Source organism: Battus philenor, unplaced genomic scaffold (assembly GCF_028537555.1).
Source record: "Battus philenor isolate CCGP_79_NKW_IND1 unplaced genomic scaffold, ilBatPhil1.0.hap1 SCAF_3, whole genome shotgun sequence".
In the NCBI taxonomy this organism is placed as follows: Eukaryota; Metazoa; Arthropoda; class Insecta; order Lepidoptera; family Papilionidae; genus Battus; species Battus philenor.
The window spans coordinates 15,923,164-15,944,465 of NW_027181693.1; the positions used below are offsets into that span (position 1 = coordinate 15,923,164).

At 32.6% G+C, this 21,302-nt stretch overlaps 1 protein-coding gene across 1 annotated transcript in view; it reads right to left on the bottom strand.

Annotated features, from left to right (window-relative positions):
• Positions 1–2,639: 2,639 nt before the first annotated feature.
• The window catches only part of LOC137926609 (transmembrane protein 205), a 49,090-nt gene continuing 30,427 nt past the window's right edge, over positions 2,640–21,302 (bottom strand). The window contains exons 2-5 of the mRNA XM_068770275.1: positions 18,390–18,559; positions 10,623–10,786; positions 8,135–8,257; positions 2,640–4,472 (exon numbers count right to left, since the gene is read on the bottom strand). Coding sequence (XP_068626376.1) covers positions 4,311–4,472; positions 8,135–8,257; positions 10,623–10,786; positions 18,390–18,559 — 619 coding nt within the window. The 3' untranslated portion in view covers positions 2,640–4,310. The remainder of the gene's footprint in view (positions 4,473–8,134; positions 8,258–10,622; positions 10,787–18,389; positions 18,560–21,302) is intronic.

Consider the following 21,302-nt stretch of genomic DNA (forward strand, 5'->3'; position numbering starts at 1 on the left):
AGCGCTTTTTCGGACTCGGGCTCTGCTTTTCGCCTTTTCGTCTTTGTTAAGCGGATAATATTAACCCTTAAATGCTTAATGATGAAAAACTGCAACATACTACCTAAACGCCATAAGTAGCAGTAAATGCATAATGTTGTATATATGCAACATAAGGTTTTTTTTAATAAGTATAAAAATATTACATGTATGTATTTTTTTCTATTTTTCCTTGCATTGTAGTGTACTTATCATTATAAGATATATGTATATTTAAAATATAAATAAAAGTCATGCATTTAAGGGTTAATAAGTGACAGGCCCAAACTTATGTCTCCTTGACTCTGTGTTTAGCACTAATCGGTGTAACATAACTTCTGAAGATGCCCCGTGGAGAGGTGAAACATGTGTTGGGTGATTTAACGGTGGTAGTTGTGTAATTCGCATTGCTTACCGCATTTATCAGCGGGCTGGTGGGCGGTGCACTTTGTTGCACGACTACGACTGCATGTGCGGTAGTGGCTAAATATTGGTCTTTTTCTTACCTAGGTATCCTTGACTCTAGTCATTACGTGTTAAACGAAGCGATTTAAGAACTCGACAGCTCTCAAATCACGTAAAATAGTAGTGTCCAGAGCTTCGATATATTAAAAGAGGTCATAAGCTAGGCGATCTTTGCGGCCTGCCACTTCCAACCATTTCCAAATGCTATTTGCAACAGTGTGAGACCCGTTCCAAAAAAAAAAAAAAAATTATATTGCCTACGTGTTATGATGAGGATTAATGCTCTGAAGTGCATTTTGGTATAATTGTTATAATGCTCATTATATACGTTAATTTCTTATAACTACAACGGGTTATCTGCTGCGTACTCCATGTATTTATATGTATATATATGTATTTAAAATATAGATACTTTTACTTATACACCATTACCTCGCTTTGCGTCGTTTCCTTTTGCGTTTTTTCCAAGTTGCTAAAGAAAATATTAATTCACTTTGCGGCGTTTCAATTTGTGTCGTGTTTTTCTGGAACGTAACCACAACGCAAAGTGAGGTATTGGTGTATGTTTAAGCTAGTGATAATTTTAGATTCGAAAATCTAATGGTTAATTATTTTAAAGTATAGGAGTAGTAATTAAAGTTATTGAAGTATTGAATTGTAGTTTTAATTTATCGATTATTTTGCGATTTTATTTTGTTTATTGAAGATTGGTAACAAAATTAACAATATTACATACAAATATAAACAAATTATGAAAAACAGGCCTAATTTCAATTAGAATTACAGACAGCCATATGCATAAGAATTTTTTTCAAATAAAGATCTGTAAATTATAAACGTATGTACCTACATATATAAATCTAATTTATCCTAATACTTAACCCTTAATAGCCTAGAGTTTCAATTTTGATACCTATCTTTTAAACCGAATGTTCACATTACTATTAGTTTTTTTTATAGGTTGGCTGTACGAATTTTACTGTTGCATAATATTCTTTCCAACGAAATTAAAAAAAAATCTATTTTTCCCTTCATCTAGACCCTCAAGCATACACAGTAATATTAAAAAAATTCACTTTCGTAAATCAGGCTATTAAGGATTAAGATTTAGATTATTAAAATTTAATTTTGCTTATGTTTTTTTTTATAAATTTTCCACCTTCAAAATATATTTATTCAAGTTGGCATTTCCATGCGTTCTTGAAGTCGATTATTTTGGTATTAGAAGTAAGGCACGGAATGCTGATCTAAGAATAGCCGGCCAGAAACTCAACACTCGCTCTTTTAAATGAAATTTAACAATTTTTAATGTGTACATTATAATATCATCCATGTATATGAATCAACATATCAAGTTCCACGCAAAACTCTTGTATTATATCATAGATTTATTTAATAATATACTTTTAATTCAGAAATTTAAAACTACGATATGGAAGGTCTAAGATATCTCGAGGAACTTTATTATATGTAGGTACATTTAGATCCATGAAGGATTTGTTAACTTTTTAAAGTTGTAAAGTAATAGGTCATTAAATATGTATTGCGAACCAATCGTTACAATATATAGCTCATGGAATCTCTAGCTTTTAAGTTATAAATCGGCTGTACAGCTCTTTTCTGTAAAATAAATGTGAAATGAATATCAGCGGCACTGTCCTATAATAAAATACCTGTATATTATATTGTATATGACGTCATTTAAAATCAAAAGCGTGTTATGAGAACAGGCTGATTTCAATATTCATCTTTTTATGTATTCGATTATTGTAAACACTTTACCGATTGGTAGCGGTTCAAGCATACCCTTTTCCCCTGGCGCCCCATGGCCTGAATCCTCGCCCCCCGGCTATAACTTTTAACTTTGCCGTCGTAACAAGAGTTTTTTCATATTACAACAATTTATTTTATAAGTAGGTATAGCTTACAGTATGGTATTAGTTACGGCTATTATAGTTCAAGACAATGCTCTTAGCTGTCTCAGGGAGCGCCGCAGCGCCTGTGTGCTTTGAACACCTTGACTATAGGTTAAGCCGCCCATGCGTGCGGGAATATATGCTTTTCTTAATATCTGATTTACAATTGAATTATTATATGAAATTATTTCTTATTTCAGTTAAATTAAAAGGCCGAAAAGCAAAAAAAAAAACAACAAGTACACTTACTAAAATCAATTTATTTTACACACTGATTTAAACTCTCAACATTTTCTCGAATAAATAACGATATCTTACACGATAACATTCAGATCATCGGTATAAAGTACTAAGGATTAAATATCGCTACACGCGTACACAAGGCGCAATGGAAACGCGCAACGAGCTGCTTGATCGCGTATCGCACGCGTCCGCGGCTACAGTGGTACGGGGGCGAAGGGCCCGCCGTCAATACACAATAATCAACCAAGAGTCGGCCACCCCTTCACTGTTGACTAGACGTTGTGCACAATCAATTAAACAAAACGACCAACGACGCTATGTCATCGGCAGTTTCATTCGATTCACCAATATCTCGCAATGTTTACGACGTCTGACAAATCCTTTGGTTTGGATGCTGGTGTCGAACAATCAACGTTGCCTTTGCTTCCAGTCTTTCATTTTCTTTTTTCTCTTTATATATAAAATTACATGAAAATGTATAAAATCTTAAAAGCTATTATTTTACACTAATCTTATGGCATTCTTGATGGATTTTTGACAGCAGGCGATTTTAATTTCTCGCATAAATCAAGCAGCTTCGAGAAAACATGTTAGTGGCTGCTAAGTAATATTAAAAAAAAAACATGAGTACTATATTACTGGCAAGAATACATGTGCCTTATATTTCTACCCAATTAGAAAAGAAAATAACAATCGTACATTGACTAATTAGTGGGTAGATCAATTTATCTAATTTTGATCGTAAGTGCATTACGTGTCATTTTGTTTATTAAATAAAAACATACATACATTTTTACGACATAAAACACGTGTTTCGCTTGGATAAATTCACGCGACCAGCGCCTATGACCACTCACACCGAAAAATCATTGGATAAATCTTATCATCTAAAACAGCGAAGTTACAGACTTCACAGCCTGAATCGGAACTAGTGATATATGCACGCATAAAATGCACCTTGTCCCAATTACCAGTTGAATTAAGACGTCGGAATTAAAATAAATACATTTAAAAAACTTTTAAATTAAACGGTATTTTGATACCCATATTGTTGGTCGTGGAAAAATATGTACCTAGTCCGCCATATTGGAACGGCGTCCATCTTGAATTTTAAATTTTGACATAATCATCGTGTTTTGCTAGTGTAGCCCTTTCATTTGATACCCATATTGAGGGGGTTAAGGAAAAATATGTAATCCGCCATTTTGTATCGGCGGCCATCTTAGATTTATAATGTTATTGATTTTATTATATTGTATTGTCATCTAAATTAAATGTGTGTACCAAATTTTAGATCAATCTGACAACGGGAAGGTGCTTAAATTTCAATTTCTAATTTTGACCCAAATAAATTCCGTACGGGTCGAACTAAATAAAACCGTTCAATAATAACCTTTTATCTTGTTGGAACTACATGTTTCAGTACAAATAATTTATTTAAATAATAATTTCATTTATATTTTACATAAACATAGAATCCACTTATAAATTCATATCTCATATAGTATTCGCTCAAAGATTAAAAGTAACACGAAAAATTTCTATATTGCAATGTTTTGACAAATGAAAACATGCGTATCATCTTGACAGCCTCATGATACGTCATAGACAAAAGAAATCAAAACATTTGACGTTTGTTTTTTTTTTTTAATTCGTAAGATCTAATGTCTAATGGCACATGGAGTCTACGATGATCATGGTTGAGTAAAATGAACACCCAAGCGCTATCATGGTGCCCATGGCTATTGTGGAGTGGTAAGCGCGGAAGGTCTTCAGAACGCGGATGTAGCGTGGACAATGGGCCAGTTCACCCAGAACCAATCGTCCGACCTGGAAAGAACAAATAAAATAAATGAACATGTACATTATAAACCGGTCGAAGGAATTTTTAAGGTTACGTATCGTCATTAACCCTTAACTTGGCAGAGTTTTTAAAATATTACATTAATATTCATACCACTTGACTTTTAAGACCCAAGGATGCCAACAGAAAAAACTGAACAAGCGTTCGAAAATTAAGAAATTACCTAAACATTCACATACAAATGATTACGTTGCGTTCAAAATTGATGCCACTATTTTTTTTAGATTCTGATGTATCTCTACAGTTACATTATCAAGAAAAGGGTTAACACAATATCTGTTACGTAATTTTTATGATTTCAATATTTTTATTTTTGATTCTTTGCTAACTATATTTTCGTTTATAAAAACTCCTAAATATACGGTGAACTGTGGTCCATAAAAATATGTCATGTATTAGACAATTTTCGATAAATCGTTTTTGAATAGCATCTCAAAGTTATACTGATCTGATAGCCTGATGAATCATGAAAGAATAAATAATATATGTAGCCAGTATTACGAAATTAAACCATTTTTTTTCTGTATGTTTCAGTTTTATGTTCATTAAGACCGCTTGATGTAAATGTCATGTATGAAAAAGATTTTATTTTATTGACGCATTCGAATGGTTGCAATTTTTTTTAAATAATAAACTGTCCGTTTTTCGTTTAAAGATTTTAAAATTACAACTATCCCCCGATTTACACGGTACTTGTTTTACACGTTTTCGCTTTTACACGGTTTATCAAATAATTTTTTTTTTGTTTTAATAACGGATTTTATTACCATCTCTCGCAATGTAAATATTTCTGCTTCTAACATCGAATCGGCACAACTAACTTGGAGTGATGAAAGTGAATTCGAACCTTCGATTCCCAAAAAAAGAATGAGAGTAATTTCTGACAATGATAAGGGATAATAAAACACCTTTGGTTTTATTTTCTGTTCTTCTGTTTAATGTATTGTAGTTAAATAAAAAAAGTGTTTCCGTAATATCCACTTTTTATTTTTATTTCTGTGTACATCTATAAATATTGAAAAAAATCACAACTGTTAAATAGCATAATTATTTATTTTCTGCAAGTTATTCGATTTACACGGGTTTCACTTGAAAATTTTTAATTTTCCATTTACACGTTTTTCTCAGGAACGTATCTACCGTGTAAATCGGGGGATAGGTGTATTTGGGATACAATAACATGACACAAATCATGTTTTTGGTTGACAGCTCCGATATTAACAGATGTCATTTATTCAATTTTAAACAATTGTCACTCGGCGTGAGTGTTGCAAAATTGTTTGTAAGTTGTGTTAGCACTATTCTCCGACATGTCTACACCTTCCATTCTCTTAACCCGTTTCACCTTATTCGAAAGTAACCTGTTGATTTATCGAGTTCTGATATTTTATGTGATAATTTTTTTATAACGTGCTAAAACATTGTGATAGTTTATTAAACCTTTGAACATTGTATCTGAAAGTTATAGTTTTATAATGATTTTTATAGTTTTTTCAACACGCGTTTTGTTTTTTAGCAGTTACGTACATAATTGATTATAACATGTAACAATAACCGAAATAATAAATTTATATCAAACAGAATTTACCGGTTTTTCGATTTAATACGTCTTAATTATTTTTTGTGGAGATTTTAAAATCTTTAAATTTAAAATCCGTGACGTGATATTTTATTAACAGGCGGCCATTTTGTAGAAACGTCATTAAAAATGTTGGTATTGACATATGGTAGTCGAAATGGACAGTTATTTTTAAATGTTTTTTTTTTTATATGCTCACACAGTTTTTGGGTAACCTATTATGTAAAGTTAGTAAAATATGTTATTAAATAATTTAATATTATGAGAGAGATAATAATTTTAATGAGAGATTTATTGAAGTCTTTTCGGTTGTTTACGGTCTTCGTCGGAATTTCCGTGAATCCAACATAATGCCGCCCGTGGCTCCGGGCGCATTTGCAACGATTGTTACATTAATGATAATGTTGTGGTTTCTGCGCGGCTCGAAAGCCTTTGATGAAAATTGACCTCATTTGTTAGACCTCATGTTGAATTTTTTTTCTGTTAACATGTTTTTATATTTTGTTTTTTGGATTGACATATCATTATACGATACAGTAATAAATGTAAATTATTTGTAACCATATCTTATTGCACTGATATTAGTAAATGTGACATAATTTTTTTTACTTGCTTATTTAAATAGGAGACGCAAGTGTAAAATTAACATGTTCATGTAATCAATAAATTACAGTACGAGATATATTAATAATACGCTAATTAATATTACTAGGTGTAAATTGAATGGTTTTATATATATGTATGCGGTTTCGACGGAACAGTGACAAATGTCACAGCCAATAATTAATCATTTGCGAATTAAATTTTCCGATCGTACGATTTCACAGTTGTTATTTTGACGTTCCTACCATACGATTAAACAGCAATAAATTATTTTTGTTTTGAGTTACGTGAAGGATAGGGTATGTATAAAGCTAATTACTAAATAAATACATTTAAAAAACTTTTAAGTTAAACGGTTTTTTCATATCCATATTGTGGTGGTTGTGGAAAAATATATACCTAGTTCGCCATATTGAAACGGCGTCCATTTTGAATTTTAAATTTTGACATAATCATCGTGTTTTACTAAAGTAGCCCTTTCATTTGATACCCATATTGAGGGGGTTAAGGAAAAATATGTAATCCGACATTTTGTATCGGCGGCCATCTTAGATTTGTAATGTTATTGATTTTATTATATTGTATTGTCACCTAAATTAAATGTGTGTACCAAATTTCAGATCAATCTGACAACGGGAAGGTGCTTAAATTTCAATTTCTAATTTTGACCCAAATAAATAAACAAATTAATTCCGTACGGGCCGAACTAAATAAAACCGTTTAAAAAAATATACGGATTTAATTTTATGAAGATAGTAGCGACATCTCATGCTAGCTACAGCTATCTCAGCTACAGTCATGGACGACTGTCGAATTTAGTATGTAATTGTCGAAGCTTATTCTTTCAAATATAATAAAAAAAATGTTCAATAATATATTGTTTTATTTGGATTTGAAATAGAAAGTCCTTGTTAAATATTAATTATAAACTTTTAACAATTAACAATAACTTGACAGTATCGATTTCATACTATCCTATCCCCTACTTTTCTTAGGGCAATAATAATGGAGAGTTCAGGTCCAGGGTTTTTGGTAGCGTATGCTGGTAGCGTTTGATAGCGCGCCTGATCTTAAACTGGACAAGGATAGACTTATTCGTGTTGCTATCTAATTTATACAATTAATAATAATTGATGTATCTGAAATATTAAAATAACCGCTTTTTACTACATGTTTATATATACTGTGCATTTATCACAATTACATTTTAATTTTTTTTGTCTGTCTGTTTGTTCCAGTTAATATCTAAAATGGTTGGATAGATTTTGTAGTGCTAATGTATTACGGAGAAATTTAGACTACTTTTATTTTAGAAAATTCTTAAACGACAAAAAATATTGAATAAACTAACTTTTTTGGTAAATTCCACGCGGACGAAGTTGCGGGCAAAGCTAGTAATTAAAAAAATTACTCAGGAAGTGTTTAAAATAATAAAGGTTATCTCACCTCTTGGCCGCCGCCGGCTGCTTCCTCCATTTGTGTCTTGATGTGTTTGGCGCGTAACATGGGCTTCACAAGGCGAAGGCGCACATAGGCTTCTATACTGAACACTGCTAGCAGGAGCGCTAGCTGTACACAGATAATATATAATTAGCATCACACGTTATTTAAAAAAATATATTTTGGGTACTAACATGGCCTAAAATTTTAAGTCGTTTGATAGTAATATTAACTACCTCTTAATTTAACATATTTGATATAGTCTGTAAAATATAAAGCGATTTAAATTTAAAAAGTAAAAATAGCAATTTTATGCCAATTTTTAACAATCAATTAAAATTGATATTTAGTTAATAGCACCATTAATAAATAATTAAAAAAATATGCAAGAGGCATTGACAAAATTAAACAAAATTTAGCAGTCATACTAGTGTCAGTTTTGACATTGGCACAATATCAAAAAAGAAATGAACTTTACTGCAATTTATAACCTAAAAAACATATTGTTCATTATTTAAAAAACAATATAAGAAAAAACATATTGATAGAGCTCAATGAATTTTATGCTTACGAAATATATGTCAAGGACTATAAAATGTATATGTTAAAAATATATAATGCAATCATTAATCAAATGTACATTTGATTGACTTGCGGCACGGTAATTGGGTGTTTAAATAATTAGTATTAAAAGTTTTTACGACCTCCGCAGAGTTGCAATATAGAAAATAGCTATCGTCTTTTTGCACTGCAAAAAACGCATTAGATTACACGCATTCGATAAATCGTTAAAAATGTTTTGCAATGCTAATCATTAGGCAACTAGAAACTGAAAGCCACAACCTTCAAATAAAAGGTCTTCGACTGAAGTTCCGATTACATTTTAAGTTTGTAGCTATTATAGTATTTATAAATATAAAAGATTCTTTATAAAGCATTAATAGCCTTTATATAAATGAGGAAAAAGAAACTTGGCACTTATTTACAAGTATATTTAAGGTTACGGCCATTGACACATCTTTGCGGTCGGTGCCAAAGTTAATAATGCGACGAGAGCCAGAATATACTTCTGTTTAGGTTTACGTTTATTTTGAGAAACCTTCGAGAAATAAAACGCTTGACGTTTTAACAAGCAACTGCCACAACGAACGCGTTTGAAGATGACAAAAAGTTTACATAACATTTGGCAACACTAAATGAAACAGAATTCTTAAAAATTGTTGCTACATTTCTTAATTCAATAAACTACGATAATCACCACTTAACTTATATTAAATTTATTCATTTAAATTTTTAATTCGTTTAATTATTAAGGTCGGCGCTTTTAATTCATGTGAAAAGGGCAAGGTGAAACTTTGACGTTAATTTTCAAAAATGGCGAATGTTTTTTTTAAATGAGGTACACCTTTTTTGCAAATAATTTTAATAACATACTCATTTATATGTCAAAATTACTGTAAAATACTATTATTTTGTTTGTTTGTTATCTGTGGTTTTTCAATTTTAATTATTAATCTATGACTGCAATTGGACTGTTTATGTCAAAGTTATTATTCCCGCGCTTTTACATTTCAAACAATATGAAACATTTGATTTGTTTCATTTGATTTTGAGTAATCTATAGTATTTCGATATAGTAATAAATACGATTTATTTTTTAATTATTTATTACCATCGAATGCAAGCGATTAAGGCGGTGCTTTTAAGAATTACAATCGTTCATTTAAATGCGATGTACAGACGCCATAAATGGTTGAAATATTATTAATCTGTCTGTGAGATGAAATACGATTCTTTAATAAATAGCATTTTTAAATTTTTACAAGCTTATTTTTTTATTTATGCTATAACCGTTGTCATGCTATTTAATATTTTTATATATGAGGTTATTTAATATTTTTTTAAGTCTCAAGATAAGGAAAGGGTTGTGAGTTATGTGGTATTGTTCGCGATAATCGAATCTTCTCGAATTTTCGAAAATGTAAAAGAAAGACCATGCCAATATTTTACATTCTATAGTTAGTTTATTATGTATTATCACAACTTTTTTTAGTTTTTATTTTTTTTTGCCTAAAATTATTTTGGGTTTTCATTATTACACCTATCCCCCGATTTACACGGTAGATCATGTTCCTGAGAAAAACGTGTAAATCGAAAATTTTAAATTTTCAAGTCAAAACCGTGTAAATCGAAAAAATCGCAGAATTTTTACTTACAATATACATTAAACAGAAGAACAGAAGAGAAATTACTCTCATTAATTTTTTATCGATCGAAGGATCGATTTCACTTTTATCACTCGAAGTTATTTGTGCCGATTCTATGTTTGAAGCAGAAATATTTACATTATGAGAGATGGTAATAAAATCGGTTATTAAAACAAAAAAAAAACTTATTACCGTGTAAAAGCGAAAACGTGTAAAACAAGTACCGTGTAAAATGTGGGATAGGTGTACTTCCTAATTTAAAATTATGAAGAGTATGTTTATCTTACCTGTACCCAGGATGTGTGCTGAAAGTGTGTGAGGCTCTGTGTGCGGAAGTATGCGAGCAGCGCTAGCAGGCTGACGACAGCGTTGAAGGCGTAGTACACGGGGAAGAGAACCGTCTGCACGCGGCCGAACTCGTGGCGCGGTAGCGAAAAATACAACACTACACCTGCAATCAAACATCACTTTCAGAATATATTTTAAACCTAAACCTTTATATTTAATGGAATCAGGCGTTACTTCGCGGAAGTCCATCCTAAGTAAGATAAGGACCAATATCTAGCCACTTCCGCACATGCAGTGGTAGTCATGCAATGAAATGCACCGCCAGCCAGACCGCCGACAAATGCGTATGCGGCAAACAATGCGAATCACACAACCGCCACCACCAAATCACTCAACACGTGTTTCACCCCTCCACGGGGCATCTTCAGGAGTTATGTTACACCGATTAGTGCCAAACACAGAGTCGACTCTGTATGCATTTCATTGCATGACTACTACTGCATGTGCGGATGTGGCTAGATATTGGTCCTTTTCTTACTAAACCTTTATATATATAAATAAGAATTATAATAGTATAAAGAAATGTGAGCATCAGTTGACTTGTGTTTATATAGCTCATTTACTGCCAAGAAACATATAGTAAACCCTTTCTATAAACAATCATTTCATATATAATATTATAGTAAGCGTTTTTTTTTAATTAGTTTTAAGGTAAAATTGTATGACATACTAACCCATGACTAATATAACCTTTAAGTAAATTTTGTTACTAACTTACTTATATTCTATGGACTCATTAGATTCTGATATAAAGTTTATTATTATAATGAATAACGTAATAATTATAAAGTTAGACTACCTGTGCCTGCGACTTTGTCCAGGCAAAATTTGACTAAAACTATATTTAGTTCATTTTTCGTAAAAAGTTTTTCTAAAATAAAAGTAACCCAAGTTACTTTTTATTAAATCAGCTAATATACCAGTGTAAGTCCCGTCAAAATCGCTTCAGCCATTTCAGAGATAAGTCGGAACAAACAGAGAGACAAAAATTTTGAATGTTATTTTTGTACATGCACCGTATATATGTTTAGGTTATTTTAATTTTACAAACGGACACTACAATTATATTTATTTGTATAGATCAGTGATTCCCAAAGTGGTCTATATCGACCCCTAGGGGACTATGACAACCTGCAAGGGGTCTACGTCAGCGAAAAAAAAATTGGGGGTCTATGAAATGAAAATGGGGGTCCACGATAGTGGATCTCAACACATATACTGATAGTACCTATTTAGTTACATCATACTATCTTATAATATCAAAACATTTACATTATTTATAAAAGTACCTATGAAGTAAAAAGATTATTATATATGATTATAATAATTGTGTAAGTTGTAGGATGTTGGTATAATAGATTGGTTTAGTTGATATAGTAGATTCAAAATTTTGTTTTAATTTAAATTCAATTAATAAATGTTTAAATTAACATGTGTTTTTACTTTAAGTTTTTAACACTAAACTTCACTACAGTTAGAAATTTACAGGAAATCAATATCGGGTAAGTAGGGGGTCTACCCAACACGGAAAAACATGGCAAGGGGTCTATGATACAAAAATGTTTGGGGAACTCTGGTATAGATAAAATGTTTCCATATATTCAAATTAATTATTGTTAGCTATTTAACATTTCAGACTTTGTACTGCTTGAAGCTGTTGGCTGGTTGCATTCCAAAAGGATTATTTTTTAACAGTGGTCACTTTATTCGGTGTTGCTCGCAATAATAGATATAAATTCATCACATTAAAACTTTTACACATATAAACAATCACCCAGTGTTTGTGCAAGAAGTTTAATTTTGAGATTTTAAGTTACATCGTTCTCGCCTAGAATAAAAAAATAGATGCGTTTAGTAAATACTTTATCGACCGGTTCATCGTCTAGAATCAAGGCAATATAATACGAATATTTGTTTTGTAAACTTGTCATATAAATCTCACCGTAATTCTTTAAAGTGCACATATATGACATCTTTTTTTATGTTTTAGTTCGAGTTGAACGCCCTCTAGTATTAACCTATATCATTAAAACGTCTATGAACGCAGGCAAATCGTTTTAAAGGTCAAACCAATGGCACCCGGAAGATTAATATTGGAGATTGTCAATTGTTTGTGGAGCGGGCAATTTGCGAATTGGGGCAGCGGTTGCGTGCGGGAACACACGTATCTGAACTCTAGAAGCTGTTAGTGTATTGAAATATATCGCACCTGAATATCTACGCAAGAATGCGTATAAACAAAAAAAAATACAATCTACATACAACAAAAATCTCCATGCAAAATGACACATAAACAAAATGGCGTTTACATACAAAACAATATATTAATTATAAAAAAAAAACATTTCAATGAATTAAAAGAGATAATAGGTTTATTCAGACAAATATTTTTATGTACATTTATAAGCCCAGATTGGTTAAGTGTAAAACAGTTTAAATAGACAGTATTTTAATGGTGATACTATAACATTAATCTTCCCAAGAACATGGAGCTTATCAACGTGAGTCACCACACATACTAGAGACGGCCATATCATTCAAGAGGGTCGCCAGAAAGAAGTAACCCAAGAAAGGAGAAAAGAAGGTCGCTACAGAAGCAGCCAAAGTGGCGGCAACAGCTAAGCAACGAGGGCTGCTGCCTCAAACACCAGCCGAAGAGACGAAGGAGTCACAAAGCCGCGCCAATAACATCTTAGTAACGCAAAAGAACAGACAGAACTAGTAGTGGAACAAATTTAAATTTTTGCTCAAATATTTCTAATTCGCAAGCCCTGTGAACGACGAAGATGTAACAGCATCACGACGTTAATAGAGACGACATTTTCAGAAATTAGAGAGAGAGAGAGATACTATACAATCACTAGAAAACATAGTTCGCTTATTCATTACTTAGTATAAGAGAGGAAGCACGTCATAGAAGTAAGAGAGTCGGAGAAAAGAAATCTAAAATTTTCGCTAGGAAATTATAAACGAGTCTTCAAAGCTACAAATTAATAAATTAATATTAAGAACTATATACGTAGTCTCTCTCATTCAGTGGAAACAAAAGCGCACTCCATATATTCGCATTATTTTTTTAATCTTTTTGTTCTTGCGGATTTTGTACGGCCTATTAACATATCGAGTTTCCGAGCTATCTCTTGATTTAAAATAGATGTAAAATAATGAAAGGTTTTCACTGTCAAATGCGGTATAAATACACTTTTAATCACCCTGTATATTACAACACCGAATCGCAGATGGTTGGCTAAAGTGACGGGAAGAAACTTGTGTTACCTGTGATCGGAGGATGCCAGTGAAGCTTAAATGCTTGATATATAAAAGCATGATAAGACTTGTTCTGATTTATGCGAGTGAAACATGGGCTATGACAGCCATATCCGTAGAGTTCAAGTCGCCGAAATGAAGATGCTTCGATGGATGTGCGGAGTAACGAGGCTCGATAAAATACGCAACGAGTACGCGAGTCTCGGGGTACGTGACATCGCCGATAAGCTACAAGAGAGTCGACTAAGATGGTACGGACACGTAAAGAGAAGATCTCCTGAATACATCGGGAATGTCGCTATGGATCTAAACATTTCTGGGTCCAGAAGAAGAGGAAGACCGAAAACAAGATGTGCAGATACCATAGCGGAAGACATGACTGCCTGCAAAATTTCCGCGAACAACGTGTCCAATCGCGAGAGGTGGAGAAAGAAGATAAGGAAAACAGACCCCATGATCAGATGGGATTAATAATGGTCAGAAGAGAGAGAATTTCCCTGTATATTACGGATGCATTCATTACAAATATTAATTCGCCTACAAGCTGTTTTATTTTTTTTAAATATTTATCGTTTAAACGTTTATTTTAAAGCCTCGCCTGTCAGATAAAGAAAAAGAATTTTAGTTAATGTATCAACTTTTGAATATATCGTAGACTTATTTGGAATTTTATGTCATTCTTTTAAAGTCCATTTTACAATGTTTAATGCAGTGAGGTCTTATCTTGTTTACTTCGCACAGCCTGGCTTCCTTAGTGACGCGGAAAGAATAAAAGGAAAATTATGAAAATTAAAGGTAAAAGGTTTTGACGATAATTAGTCGTGCATTTTACGAACTAACCCTGACGGACTTCGTCAAATGTCAAAATGTCAAATTATTTCGCTGTCAAAGATCAACAGAAGAAATTAAAATATAAATAAATCGTAACAGGTCACCTGTTGTAACGATCATGCGCTAAACTCCCAGTGAAAACGACCGGACCGCAATTACAGAAACTAAAATTTGTGCATTGGAAATGTATTGAGGCATGGAACCGATACCAAAAAAACGAAATCATATGGAGAATCGAATAAGATAGAAAGTCTTTGCAACTATAGAGGAGACCTGAAAAAAAACGTAACAGTAGTTATTGATTGATATATGCGTAAGGTTGCTAGCCCACGGTGCCTTTATAGCGATGCAGTCGCTACTGGCGCATGTTAGTCGCATATGCAACGTGCTACATGCTACTGCATCGTGACAGGCACAGAACGGAGGTCTCTGAATCGCGCGACAGTAGCTTGACAGTATCTTAAGTAAGAAAAGGACCAATATTTAGCCACTTCCGCACATGCAGTGGTAGTCGTGCAACAAAGTGCACCGCCCGCCAGCCCGCTGATAGATGCGCATGCGGCAAACAATGCGAATTACACAATTGCCACCGTTAAATCACTCAACACGTGAGTCTCTGTGAGTTGACTCTGTGTTTGGCACTAATCGGTGTAATATAACTCCTGAAGATGCCCCGTGGAGGAGTGAAACACTTGCACGACTACCACTGCATGTGCGGAAGTGACTAAATATTGGTCCTTTTCTTACTTAGGATGGACTTCCGCAAAATAACGCCTAGTTCCATTAAATATGACAGTATCTTGTTTTGATTGCGACTAAATCATAGGCCAGTCACCGCCTAAATAGTCTTCCAAAAGAATTATTTAGACATAAACTGCCGAACATAGGCTCACCCATACATTTTAGACAAAAGCGGTTGTAAGCTGATTGAACAAATACGTTTGTCCACCTTGTGTGATATCGTTCCTCTCTACGCACTGTCCGTGGTCAGAGTGACAGATAAACTCAAGATTCTCTTGCGCCTGGTTATTCGATGTTCGTTTCACCTAAGCGAGCTAGAAACGCAGCGGCATCTCAATCCGCTGAGGTTACTGAAGAAGCCTTCAGCGCTGCCATCACTAATCTCTTAATTGCCGAGCAGTGACAATTCTATATAACTAAAGCACAAAGTTTGAATTATATAAAATTGTATCCTAGGAATCGAACCCGCGACCCGAAGTCAAATCTCAGTCCTCTACCGCTGGACTACTACTGTTCATCTACGGAATCTACCTACTATCTGCTGAATCTAAATTCTAATGGCTAAAACAATGACGACCCGATACGTAAAAAAATATTTTAGGTGACGTCATCGAAAACGTATGTTATACGTATCGCAGTAAAATGCAGTCATATTAGAAAATAACTCTAACATTTTTTATTATATAAATCGGAGCAAAAATCTATTGTATATATATAAACATAAGAAAACAATGGACGTCATACAAAACGCGGAAAACAATTATATATCATCGAATTGCATCACGATCCGCGGAATTTTAAATACGCGACTACGAGATGGAAGCGAAATGATTTTTATTTTAGCAAAAACGAAAAGGGGAATTCGGTAACGATATATCGGAATTAATTGTTTGTGGACGTGACTTGTGATTCGGATGCGTTCAAATTTATATTTCGATTGCGTTCATTAACAATAAAGTCTTATTGTGTTCCGGTTTGGGTATCTGAGGTAATCACTAGGATAGCTACATAACAGACAATTCTCAACTATCCTATTAATTTTTAATTAAGACCCAAGGATGCTTTTACATGGCCGCAAAATTTTAGTGTGCATTTAACGCTTGCACGGTGCGGACGTGTTGGCTGGTGTGTTGACTAATTTTTTTAAAACACGATGTAAAGACTATAGGCATGCAATATGGAGATAATGATTAAAAATCTGAATATCAATGTATGAAATCTAAGAACCGAGGCATTTATAACATATGAACGCATCTTTAATTTTCTTTACAATTGTTGACGCCAATAATGATTGTCGCCCTTTTCATTTACAAAGGTGCAATTGCAAAAAGCATTATATTAAGTCTGATAGGCAAAATTAGTAAACCAAATATATATCCCATTAGTGGCAAAATCAATTTTCAAAGGATTTTTTACTCAAGCATATCTCATTCATAAAACTTTGTTAGTCACTCGAGTAATGTAGAATTTGATAAGAAGAATAAGGTGAACTTCAATAGAGTGGGTTGTTAACCTAATTGTTGATTGTCGATTAGGAAATCCTTATATAAACAGTGATTAAACTTTGATACCGCTTGATTTCCTGCTTTACAATTGTATAATATATCTTGTTATTACAAATCATACGGTTTATCATTTTTGACATTATGGTTTGTCATTTTTGACAGGCCATATAAAAAAAAAAACTTTGACATCTTTACATGAACAATCAGAATAATTGAGGCGACTTAGGGAATATAAAGTCAAAAAATGGTTAGGTTAGGTTAGGTTGATTAAAAATATAACACCGAAAAACTTGAAGTTAAGTGGACATAATGGCTTGAGAATCAGAAATGAAACTAATTGGACGCTTATGTATCGCGTGTAAAAGTTTTTTTAAAAAATGGCGCCCATTTTTAATTTCTTCAAAATTATAATTAGAACGTTAAAATTTATTTAAAAATCACTTTAAAATTTTAGTTTTATCTATAACACATTTCGAATTCTGATAATTGCTCTAAATATTATAATAAAAAAGTAATTTATGGTCTTATTTCACTTTGTGCTAAAAGGTATATTTTTATTTACACAATAATTTAAGAAATATATATCGTAAATAATAATTTAGTTTAGATAAAAAAGAGTGAATAAATAATATCTGTAATATTGCATAAAATGTAATATGAAAAGAATTCTCAACTGTTTTTGCGTCTTTGAATTCACCATGGCCGCAGGACGGTTGACGTCGAGTCAATGACCGGATGTAACGTATTGAGTCAAGTGAGTTTTTTCTTATAAAACACGAGTTCAAAATAAAGAGTACTTAAAAGGTAATATCTTTAAATCACTTTTTAAAAAACATATGCATTTATAACATTGTTTGTTTTTATATACAGATATCATTCCATTGCGACGTGTAGACTAATGAACATAACGAAGTGAAGACGAAACACGAAATGTCAAAAAACATCAAATTTAAATTTCGAATATAATAATAACATTTTTAAAGACGGTTACTCATAGGAAAATTAGCCAGGAATACCTGTCAAAGATTTTTTTTTAGAATGTACACATTTGTATTTGACAACTCCCTTATACTATTTTTAATCTGTTTTATTATAATAATAATGGTCTTCAATTACGGTGTAAAAACTTTAAAGGGGCTTCCAAAATCAATTTTATCAATAATAATAAATATAATATAGGAAGCAAAATTGTATACTTTATTCCGATTGTCACAAATGAAAAAGAAACTACTTCCAGAAGTCATTGCCATCTCGCGTTCCCATAAAAAAATTGATGTAACATATTTAAGTGATGATTTTATACAGGGTGATTGGAAATTGATATAAAAGCCTTAAAGTGACAAATGAGTTATAGAAACCCACCTGATATTAGTGTCATCCATATCTGAGCGCCGAGGTGCGTTGCCACAGCCGCTACGTACAAAGCTCTCCATCCCCGAAGGTTACTGCTAGACCCTGGCCTGGTCAGCCATACTGCTATAACCAATATGGCGAGTGCTATGTGCAGCGGCTGAGGTGTTTTCGTTGCGATTCTGTAAACAAATATTATATGAATAAAGATGTTCTAATTTCAATTGTGGACGAATTCGTTTTTTTTTTCTTTTTTAATGGTTTCCTGGGTAACAATCTTGTATACATTACACTTTGTTTATTAACATAGGATTGCTGCATATAAGTTTCCAGAAGATTGGCAGCAGCGTATTGTGCGTACTACAATACCATACTGCGATCGCCAACTCGCCTACCAAGTTTGGCGATTATGGTATATCCCCCACATAAATATTTTTGGGCGAGGCGTATACCTTGCAGTTGAAACGACGATGATGTGTCGAAGAAGAAATTGGAATACTCTATGACCATAAAAAAGTAAAGTAAAAGATAGGGTTACCACATTACAGCTACTTGACGCGCTTTATAAATTTTCCTTATTGTCGATTTAAACACACAGTCTTATTTAAGTTGTTAAGATGCGTATGTGTATATACGACGATTGATTAATCGCTTTTACCGCTTGACTCATTAGGTATTAATACTCTATTGATAGTCAGTTAATTTGTGATAAATTTCAAATTAAAATCAACACGTATTAAGGTGTTCTAATATCGATATAATTTTAAATAAAGATGAACAACAGATTAAATATAAATTTAAATGGATTAATGTTTCGCGAGCTGAAGGATTATTAACACATGTTAGTTCGGAGTAGTCAACGTAGGCGTTCGAATATAAAATTTCTTATTTTTAATAACGTTAATTTGACAGTTTATTGGACAGCCATGATGGCCATCGCAAACATGTCCTTTATGAGTGCAAAATACAGATAATGTATCATATAAACATGGATGATGAAACGTATTTATGATAAGTAAGTAAACGTTGTGTGTCATACTGTACATATTTACAGAGTCTATCGAGAGTTGAAGGATAATATAATAAAACTTGGTTGTTTTTTATGTCTGTGGACACCACAGATAATATATAATGTTACGAAATTTCGAAATTTCTCTTTTATATAATTAACAAAACATTTTTGAAAGTGATATTTAATCTGACCCAAAGATATTTATTTAAATGTTTTTAATCTTTATTTTTAAATCATCTGTCAACGGTTGTAAAATGGCGGTGAAGATAGAAGAAGTAAAAGCGTAATTATTTTTTAAATTGTTTTTGTTTGCTAATTATAATCATTGATGCCAATGTTAATATAAAGCTAGTTTGGCAAACAAATCAAGTTTTTTTTTTATTTCCTTGATTCTCTCAAAGATATAAGTTACACAGACAATAAACCACAAGTAGTGCGTTGATCAGGAAGCAATGTGTGCGGAAGTAGAATCAGGAAATATCTCACAGTGTATTTAATTAGATTATTTTTGTGATGTTTAATACATTTGTTTCCCAAAAAATGTAGTACCAATCAATAAAGTATCAATAAAGAGTATATCCTTTATGTAAATCATTCTTTTAGAGACAAACTTTAAGCGGTAAGTTGAAAATGACATTTGCAAATGTCCGAAAATGGTGTAAATATATTCATTTGCATTGTTCACGTCTATAACCATATATGGTAGAAATAATTTGACAAAAATGACGAAGCAATTCAAAGATATACATCAGGAAATAAATGTCTAAATCTTCTCGTCATATTTGTGTTTAGTTCATCGTATTCTCAACTAGATTACGTGATGGTTACAAAAGAAAAATGTTAATAATATACATACAACATTTCATATTTCTTTATGTGTATATAAAAAGAATTTTTCGCTAACCATTATAGAATTTAATAATGAAATTGTTTATGTTTCATTACGCTGACTTCACATTGAAATGGAATTGTTGTCACGTCGAAATATTTCTATAGCAGCATGTGTTTGAACAGATGTGTAGCGAAAATTGTGACGTATATTTCGCGCGCTGTCATTGTGCCGTATAAGTTACAGATTAAATAGGAGTTGTTGACACATTATGTGTTAATACAGATAATTAATTCCAGTTCGAAGCCCATGTTGTTTTTTTTTTAATTCGAATAGTAACCCATAAACTTTAACACATGTTTATATTATACGTGATAGAATTTTTTTTTAATTGATTAAAAAAGGTTGCCATTATTTGTCTTAATGGAAATTTATTGAGGAGGCCTATGTACTTCAGTCAATGTTCTACGGCCAAAATCTAATAGCAATAAAACTACATAACCGATTTTAATCTAACGTTATTGGAACTATAAGGTGAACGCCTTGGTGTCCAATTTACGGTACAATAAATATCTTTGTACGTGAATTAGAATGTCTGTTATGATTAGTTACATTAGAACTTATCGCTAGCGATTCGCCGACGTGCTTCATCACACGGTCGCTTTTCACCGCCGATAAGGTTTCTGCCATTCTGTGCTCGTAAAGATTGTGCAATATCACGACAACGCAGTAAAATCGATATTAGGAAATATATCGATGGAATAAGACAAGTAAATTAAAATTGGAAAAATTACATTATTATCTGGGCCGATAGATGTCCCTGCAATGCTTAGGTCTACCCTAAAGATCGCCACGATGATCGATGAATGAAGAATGAAGATTAATGATGAAGATGACCTTGACTGCTTGTCGGTCAATCTAGAGGAGGGCCTATTGTATGCCGCGTCTACCGGCAAAATACATTACAATTAATTAATTATTGTCTTTTTTTGTCAAGAGATAATACTGTTTAGCATCATTGGAATGTTCACAGTCGTATGCAATGGCAAGGAGGATGAATACGTAGACGAACGTAAGTACCACA